At 34.5% G+C, this 9,844-nt stretch overlaps 1 protein-coding gene across 20 annotated transcripts in view; it reads right to left on the bottom strand.

Annotated features, from left to right (window-relative positions):
- Positions 1 to 367: 367 nt before the first annotated feature.
- map7d1a (MAP7 domain containing 1a) overlaps positions 368 to 9,844 on the bottom strand; it is a 111,582-nt gene continuing 102,105 nt past the window's right edge. For 11 of the 20 annotated variants that reach the window (XM_073925171.1, XM_073925173.1, XM_073925172.1 and 8 more), the window contains 3 exons: positions 8,993 to 9,044; positions 8,567 to 8,790; positions 369 to 865 (listed from right to left, as the gene is read on the bottom strand). In XM_073925171.1, coding sequence (XP_073781272.1) covers positions 855 to 865; positions 8,567 to 8,790; positions 8,993 to 9,044 — 287 coding nt within the window. In that variant the 3' untranslated portion in view covers positions 369 to 854. Of the gene's footprint in view, positions 866 to 8,566; positions 8,791 to 8,992; positions 9,049 to 9,844 lie in introns of all 20 variants that reach the window. The other 9 variants (XM_068213984.2, XM_068213986.2, XM_068213987.2 and 6 more) reach the window with 2 other exon arrangements.

Genomic DNA, 9,844 nt, shown 5'->3' with positions numbered 1-9,844 from the left:
CAGTCCAGAGTGACTTTGTTTCAATGGGGTCATCCATAAAATATGCTTGATTTCAGCTCCTCAGAATGGCCCACAATTGTACACCCTATATTTTACAGCCTATGGTTTACACCAATATCCAAAACTAAGATTTTGAACTCTCGCAGTCTAAAAGAGGTCCAGAGTAGCTATAAAATGGTTTAACTTGGCAACAATGGGAAAAAATGTTCCAACAATTTCCTATAAACTTGACATTGGAGTTGAATGCAGAGTCAATCTGGCATGTGACATCTTTTGGGCGTTTATTATGCAAGTAGACAACTAGGCAGAAATCAAAAACCTGACGCAAAATGGTTACAGTCGGACAAAATGAATCACAAAACGCCAGCCCCTTTCATTCTGTTTTATTCACAGATCCTCTCCTCCCATTGTCCAATTTACATTATTCACATACAACTGTACCCAGTAGTTACAATTCTCTTCCAGTTAAATAACTAAACACTGAAAAATAAAACACCCAAAGCACTTCTCCAATCTGCCCACAAAAGCATGAATAACGACAAGGATTAAAGTTTATCAGAAGCTTTCTCTCTTTTTTTTTTAGAAAAACTAAACATGATGTTGTATCGTGGTGAAGTGTGTGTGTGTGATCGGGTCTGATGGATAGTGATTCTGGTGCAGTTCAGCTCGGCTTGATTGTTGTGTATTTTCCATCATGCACCGTGAGCAAGGGTTGCTCTGTACAGTCTAAACAGAAGACAGTTTTTGGGTTTGGCACAGGTCTCCTTCATGCTGTGCTTCTTTCCATCGGGTCCCTCAGGCAGACGGGGGTGAGGGACTTGCAGGTTTAAGGCTTTATCCTAAAGTTTAAGACCTCAGAGGACCTCTGGAGGACAGAAGAATATAGAGATTAGAATTGTACGTTTAAAAAGCATGATCAAATTAATGTTTTGTTTTTTAAACCAAATGCAGGCACTTGATCCTCACAGCTCATGAAAAGATTTTTGGGAAGTTTTGTCAGAGATTAATGTATTCAGTTATATAAATAATATATTATTTTTTTGTTGTATATTAAAAAATCTGTATAAAATCTATTTTAAAAACTAGTATAAACTATACTTTATAGTACAACAAACTTTACAGTACTGTACTAAACTTAAGTATAAACTAATAATGATTATTTCAGGACTTCTGTAGATTTTATGAAGAAAAAAACATTCATAAAAGTTAAAAACCAATGTTTTAAAATTGTAAATGTCTACGATGTGCATGATGAATTTTCAAGTCATTAAAAAATTCAAAAACATTGTCAATGTGTAGAATTCAAAAAAGCTAAATATTATAAAGGTGCTTTCACACCTACAGATCGATTGTTTTCTTCTTAAACAGGGATTAAAATGGTTACAATGTTTATTTTTGTTCTTGGTGCAGTTCACTTTCACACAGCAATGTTTCTAAACGGACCAAAATAGCTAAAACAAGTCACATGCGAGTAAACTCTGGTCAGAGTTTCACAGTTTATTTTTCAGAGTCCTGCTCAGCTGTCACATGTCCTTATTTTAATATATGACGATGAGCAATAAGACCGCTTAAACGAAAAGCTGCACTTTAATTTTTAATGGTGACACCCTGTTGCGTGTGGCGTTCACTCCTGCCCTTAATAATTACTTTCAATTGATCTTGTTTGTCCTTTTCCCTTTTCAGTTTTCTATTGGTTAATCTGGTGGCGTCAGGCCTTTAAAACGAACGGAAGCAGACTTCTACGGCCTCTCATTCCTCCACGTCACCACAGTCTTTGACGGCTTTATTGTTGTGTTCTCCTTTATGCTTTCCTTTTGATATTTGTTTGGAGTGGGGAGCTCCAACCTGCTTTAGGTTTGTTTGGTTGTTCTTTATTATGTTGTTGGGCTCCCCATCTCTTGTCAATTTGGATTGTTTTGTTGGTTATGTTATTAATAAATAATTTAGCTGGATCACTTTGGCCGTTGTTTATTATGTTACGTTGTCTTTTGGTCACGAGTCTTATTTAAGTTAGGGACCGTAACACACCCACAGACATCATCACCAAATATAAATCTTAGGTAAGACTTTCTTATACATCGACATTAGCTAGAATTATGCATTATTGGCTTTACATTATAGAGAGAAATATCAGATAAACCAAGACTGCAGTTCAGTCAATTTTCCTAACGGATAAACAGATCTTAATAGTTCAACATGCTTTCATGTTGACATGTTTGACATGAAGCACACATTTACAGGTTAGTTGATGGAACCCCATCATTATTATCATCATTCTCTCTTCATATAGCCATATATGCCTATTACATATCCATAGTACACTGTGATACAGCCTGGTTCGTTAGTTCGTTGGATCGTATTGTTTTCTCACAACAATCGATTTGCTTCAGAGTTTGTTTTAATTGAGCTGAGACTACCTCTTTCAGGTGATCTCAGACTGATTGTTTTGGATGCGACTGCTGGATTCACATATACCAAGCGAACCACGCTAACTGGAGAAACGCGCCAAGTTCCGAAACCAAAATCTAGGAGTGAAAGCCCCCTTAGACTTATATATATATATATATATATATATATATATTTTTTTTTTTTACACAAAACTGAATCTTATTATTTACAGAACAAAGCCTTTAACCTATGTTTTATATATTTTTTATTAATTAATTTCATCCCCACCAATTAATCTTTCTGCTTTCTCTTTTTATTTCTTCAGATTTTTCTAGACTCAATTTTAATGGTTAATCTAAATTGTATTAATCAGGTGTAACAAAGCGAAACTAAGTGTAATTGTTGCAAAAAATAAATAAATAAATAAATAAAAATAGGTGCCTTGATATATTTTAAATGATCTTAAATTCTATTCATTTATTTTATACCAAATCAAAGTTTAAAATTTAAAGTTTTTAATTGTATTTAAATGACTTAACTAATTTATTTTTTATTTAAAAGCTTGTCTAATTAACTGAATTTATAAACCAACTCAATTTATTCATTTTTGTGTGTGATATGCCAATAGTTTTTATCAATCAAATGTTAAAAATGTCATAGCAGCTCTGGAGATGAAGTCTGTTTATTCTTGTTCTCATAAAGTGTAACAGCAGATGCTGAAATCACCACGAGCACCACATGCATCCGAGTATGTGTGTAGTAGGCGAAAATGTGTCTGTGACATTCATTCACACCGAGAGAGACACACACACAACATGCAGGATTTATATTTAAATATGGTTTTTGAAGTTTACCATTCAGATTCTGATTGAAAATGCTGCATAGTACTGACCTACATTTGGGTTTGATCAATTCCATGATATACGTTAAGGCCTTAAATTGTGGCAAGAGTTATGAAGATTTTAGCATAGTGCAAAAAAAACAATTGTTCAATGCTTCAGCTCAGTACAACTTAATACAATCATTTTTAAAAACATTTTTATACCAAAGTGCACTGAAGTACAGTTAAAATGAATGAACTTTTTTATTCTTTTATTTGTATTTTTTACTTTTTAATGGGAGAGTTTTTGTTTTTAACACATTTTTAAACATGATCATTTTAATAACTAATTTATAAAAAACCTACAACATTTATTTTGTCTTTGCCATGATGACAGTACATACTATTTTTCCGAGTTATTTTTGGAAGATATTAGCATTCAGCTTAAAGTGCTATTGAAAGGCTTAAAATTAATTAGGGTAAATAGGCAAGTTAGTAAGCCAGTCATTAGCAGTGTTGAGCAATAACGCGTTACTGTAACAGGATTCATTTTGACAGTAACTAATACTGTAATCATTACTTTTCAAAAATATGAATATGAATCTGTTACCGTTACAATATGATGCGTTTGTCCATTACTCGGTACATTAATTAATTTTGGCTGCAGTCTAGCCTACATCTTCCTGTTTACAGTGGCGACACATTGTGGGATTGGTGAATGCCAACCAATCATTGTTAAGAACACGCGTCGTGTATGAGGCGCCAGACTGGACAAAAGGCAAGCAAAAGACCGAGGCGGAGTGCGCATGAGAGAGAACGAGTGCGCGCGAAGTGGAACGATTATGTGCATGAGAGAGACCGAAAGACTATTAACATTACTATTATTAATTACTATTACTAATACTACTATGTTTGTTGTTTCAAACAAATAAGCACACATTTGTTATCTGTATAATACACACGTTATTTAAAATATATAGTGTTGTATTGCTCAGAAAGCAATGGTTTCACCATATTGATTCTGAATGATAATTCAGATTACATTCATTCATTTATTTCATAAAGGTTTTGTGTTTGTTGTGTATTGTTGCTAGTTTTCATACTCAAACTGTGAAGGAACATGTTTAACATGTTTAAATACAAACTTTAATGGTGCTAAAGCAATCTTAGTTTTTGCTTTTTTGTTTCTGAATATATTATTCAGCTGGGTTATCACCTTGTGATATTTTTATTTTTGTGCTTCTGGTCTGACTTAATAAATTAGTAACCTTTTTGTTTAAGTTTGTTTTGTGTTTTAGTTGTGAGAATGCAAATTAATTAAAACTGTGAAGTTGATCAACGGTGTATTGTCCATGCAGCACCAAAGTGATGCTATAAGGGCATTAATGGGGGCATTAAAATAAATAAAAAATTACTTTCAACAGTAATGAATTACTTTTCAGTATAAGTCATAGATAAAGTAATTATCAATGAAGTTAATTTTTGAATAAAGCAACTAGCAACTTTAACTAGTCACTTTTTTTTGTAACTAGCACAACACTGGTCATTAGACAACAGTGGTTTGTTTCATAGCCAATCAAAAATATTTATTTTTGACCATAATTTTTTTAAAATAAGTAAATAAATAAGATTTCCCAGAGATGGGTTGGGACTGGAAGGGCATCCACTGCGTAAAGACTTGCTGGATAAGTTGACGGTTCATTCCGCTGTGGCGACCCCGGATTAATAAAGGGACTAAGCCGACAAGAAAATGAATGAATGAATAAATAAATAAATAAGACTTTCTCCAGAAGAAAAAAAAATATTATAGTATTAACAGTAAAAGAAATGTCCTAGCTCTGTTAAAAATCACTTTAACAAAAAAAAAAGAGATAATTTCACTGACAATTTTGACTTCAGCTCCATATTGCATGTATTGTCACACGATACATCCCTGTTAATTCTATACTTAACACGAGATGAGAGTCCCGCTCCAGATATGGCAAAGCAGAGATCCTGGATATCAATTTGGATTGATAGCACACGTCTCAAGTTTCGGGAGCTGGCATGGAATGAGGCGAAGCCCCTTGTGTTTTCTTTGCCAGATGATTAATGGTGGAGGTCTGTCTGCAGGAGGACAGGTGGAGGTACGTGCTGAGCGGAGCGGGACCAGCCAATGCTGAGCAGGCGGGGGGAAAAGAGGGGTGAAGAGTAAAGCCAAGGGGTCCGGTTTCCAGTCTCGGGTGCCAGCAAGGCCGGATCAGGTCTTCCCGACACCATTTGAGGAATCCAGCTCAGTGCCAAAACCTGTCAGACTCTTCACCCCCTTTACCCCCTGCCTGTGTGTCACATACGACCAATATGACACCCGCATCTAAGACAATATTAACCCTCCAGACTCAAAAACAAGTCAGAAACACAAAGACAATGTTTCTTCCTTGACAAAACAGTTACTCAAAAATGATATTTCCTCAAGTGTTTCTATGCTTTAAGCTATTTATTTCTTCTGTTGAACAAAAAACAAGATATTTTGAAGAATGTAGGGGGCAAAAGAGCCACTGGCCTTCATAGTAGGAACAAAAATACCATGAAAGGCTGTTTTTTTCCCCCAAACATTCTTCAGTATATCAGCCTTTGTGAAAGAAAGAAACTTTAGAAACAAGTGGAGGATGAGGAAATTATGAAAGTTTTTATTTTGGGGTGAATTATCCTCTTTAACCGTTAACATGTTATTCTAGAAGGGCTGTGAATAAGTAATGGACCCCTAAATAAATAGGAGTAACTTCAAAAGATATTCTGAAATGCCTAAAAGCAGAATTATTAGTTTTGTTGATGTGTATTTCACTGGGAAGAAACAGACCCCCAACACACATTTTTAAATACCTAATAGGGTTTTGTTTGGTACAGATGTGATAAACAGCTTATTACAGCCACAGTCTAATACTAATTCTGACATGACAAAGTGAATCCAGAATTCATTCACCCCAATGGAAAGCATATTTTCTCTCACTGAATTGTTGAGGGGTAATCAACAGACATAGGCCGGATACATTTTGTGGCCCTGCACTATGATGAAGATTAATGTATTTTTGATTATAATTTGTGCTCAAAGTAGAGCAAAAAATGAGTAAATGCAGTTGATACTCCCACATAACTGATAGACAAAAGCAACGCTACACCACTTTCTTTACCATTTTCAACATGCATTGTGGCATCTAATATTTCTGCTCAACATATCTGCTCAGAGTACGGCTGGGCGATAAACTTGAATGTAGGGTCGTTTGTGGTTATTTCAATACCAGTGCTACATCGATACTTTTAAGATGGTACCTGTGCCAAAATGGTACATGAACCAATACTTTTGAGCCACAAAACTATTGGACAAAAACTATTTTAATCATTATAAATGAACAATATAATTATATCTTTAAAATACGTTTAAAGTATGCATCAATTCATATTTTATATATTTGAATTGCATTAGTATATTTCTTTTGGTCATTTGTTTGTTACCATGAATACATTATTCATGGACTTAAATTAAGAAATTAACAATACATTAGCTTACTAACGGAAAAGCTTTCATCATGTGACTACATTAACTTGGACATCAGTAATCTAATGATTTGACTTAATCTAAATAAGACAATAATATGATGAAGGTGTTTACATGAGTTACTTTTAGAATGTTCCATTTTCCATGTTACATGTTATAGCACACAGATTCATTGACATCATCTTGATATTCACATGTCCTCCAGACTTTCATGTATTTTGAAATTTTGAATTTGTCGACTTTAACTGCAGTTCAGCAGTTTCAATTTTATTTAGGAACATTTCAGTTATGCCCCCCGACGAACTGAGGTGTTGAATGAGAATATGAAGTAAGGACTGGTGGAAGAGTGTTGTTTTAATGGAATTTGATAGCGCACGCTGAATGGAAAGAAAAAACCTCTGCATTTCATGACACTGGTGTCTGCGCTCCTTTGAGGTAATCAAAAATCTCTGTTTCCATGGTACACTTTATTCAGAGTATTGTCTTAATCATATTAAAATCAGATTATTGGTGTGCATGTAAACAAAGTCACTGGAAGTGTCAGATGATGTTGCAAGTTGTCAAAGACAGTGGATTCCTCTGCCTTTAAGTTGATTACAAGTGCCCTCAAATTTAATAAGTTTGTTGTGTTTCCCCCCTTACACACAACTTTTATAAAGCATCTGCTTCACGTTGGTATGTCAGAATCCTTTCTTGTAAAATATAGCCACACTTTGAATCGCTTAGTTTAAGCAAATAATATGAATGTGATCATGCGTGTTGATGAAGGACGTCGCTCACTGGTTGCGCCGTACTGTACACTTTGCCTTCTATATCTAAGCAGCAAGAACAAACGCCTAACATCGTTGACGGTGTCTGTATCCCTCAAAGTTGTTTAGAATTTAATGTTTGAAGATGGTGTAGCACAACACGTACCTATGTGTGCCTTTGATGCACCCATGGCTTCTTACATACTTGTCCCAGCAGCAGTGGCACTAAAATTCACATGCGGATTCGGTCCGGTACATACCGGTTACCGGTACCCAACCCTACTTGAATGTGTAGTTTATATGAATTGGTTTGAATGAAACTCTGTATTATCATTAACGGAATATATTAACGGAAACACTGAACTTACCTTTCGTTCACACCATCTTGTCTCTAACACAGGCAATGCTCCCTGACGTTTTCACTACTTTTTTTTAAATAGTTCATTTGATAATATTATTATTATAAAAGTTTTGTATGTATTTGTAAATAAAAATCTTGTTAAATTCGATTTTTAATAACAGCAAGTTTTTTTGAGGAAAATTTTGTCTTTATAACATTATAATAACCTATAATTATAAGTTAATAACCTTCAACAACTCCATGCTATTTATTTTAGAAGTGGGGGAAAACCTAATTAAATCATAAATCAGATTTATTTGTGAAAAAGGAATTTTTTTTAAAGTCATAAAATCCAGAGTTTATTTAAAAGCTCAGAGTTAATTTTTCTGAGTATAAATACATTTTTCATTGTGTTAATCCCCCTTTTCTATTTTTTTATTACCATGTTATATCATTATAATATCAGTATTATTTTTAAATGGACAGCATTTTAAAGTCAGTAAAACAGCTGAAATTATCTTAAATAAAGTCTTACAGTGCACATTCTAATTTGTGGCATTTCACATTTTATGTGGTTTAAATGCACCCCAAACTTAAGAACCCCTGCTCTAGGAAGTGCACTACTAAATGATTCATCAATCAATGGCTCAGTCTCTGGTAGTTGACATGTAGTAACAAATGTTTAATGTAAACCATCAAAATAACCTGGTACAGAAACTTCTTTAGAATCTCACCTGCCACATGCTGAGGCTTAAGGGGGCCTGTTTTTTTTAGGAATGATTCGCTGCTTTCGAAGGCCATGATTGGCTCATCGGGTCTGTCAGACTCCGATTTCTCCCGCCCGTTGTTGTGATTGGACAGCTGAAGGATCTCTTCGAACTGAGATGCCTCTCCTTTTGCTGACAGGCCATTCTCGTGTTTGGAAGTCTGAATGCCGTTCAACACAGGAACAGACAGACTGCAAAAGAAAACAGATGCTTAAATGAGTGTTAAACTCTTACAAATGTAATTCATGCCCAAAAACATCTGAATAACAATGAAAACTATTCATACATAAAGCAACTATCTGCAAATGAAAGCATCCTGTGTGTTTAAAAGTACAAAACTGTCACAAAACTGGTGAAACTGACAGAGGATATTAACGGAAACACAGAACTTACCTTTCGTTCACACCATCTTGTTTCAGTGCTGTGTTTGGCTGGTAGTCGGCAGCTGCAAGGAAAGAGACAGCATGTCAAGCTAATAGATTTCTTAAAAAGGCATTTGTGTTTGTTTTAGCGTTCATTTGCCAATGCAATGGTCCTTTCCCAGATGGTTGTACAACTGACAGAATACACATTTCAGCAGTTCATCTGGATTCATTTCCCTGATTCCCAGTGCTTACAGTGTTTACAGCAGCTTGTTGCTGTATCTTAATACATAATTAGTTATAGTGTTGCTTTGTATGCGTATTTACACTACCATTTGAAAGTTTGAGCTCAGTAGGATTTTTTTTTGAAGAAAATTAACACTTTACTAACGATGCATTAAAGTGACTACATGCAAGACACTGCTAATGTTCATTTATAACTATAATATAACTATTATATATATATATATATATATATATATATATATATATATATATATATATATATATATATATATATATATATGTGTGTGTGTGTATTAGGGTTGGGCGATGTTGACCAATTTAGCATTGTACGATGTCTAATGTGAAACATCGAGATGGACTATGGCATTGTCATAGTAGGTGGCAGTGAATTAATTACTTATGAATAATTAATTAATTCATAACCAATTAATTTTTTGTAGCCTACCATTCCAACTACCTGACCCGCATGATCTTCATTTTACCCATAACCAAATCATAAATAAATAAAAATAAGTTACACACAAATTACCACCTGTCAATTACGTTTTCCGTGGGACTCTGGCATGAATAGGCAGAGTGATCTGTGACGTTATAATGGCATCGACAAACCTGGTTGGTAAAAGTGTGTGCGCACGCG

This window comes from Danio rerio, chromosome 16 (genome assembly GCF_049306965.1).
Source record: "Danio rerio strain Tuebingen ecotype United States chromosome 16, GRCz12tu, whole genome shotgun sequence".
NCBI lineage: Eukaryota > Metazoa > Chordata > Actinopteri > Cypriniformes > Danionidae > Danio > Danio rerio.
This window is presented reverse-complemented; position numbering and strand designations above follow the sequence as displayed.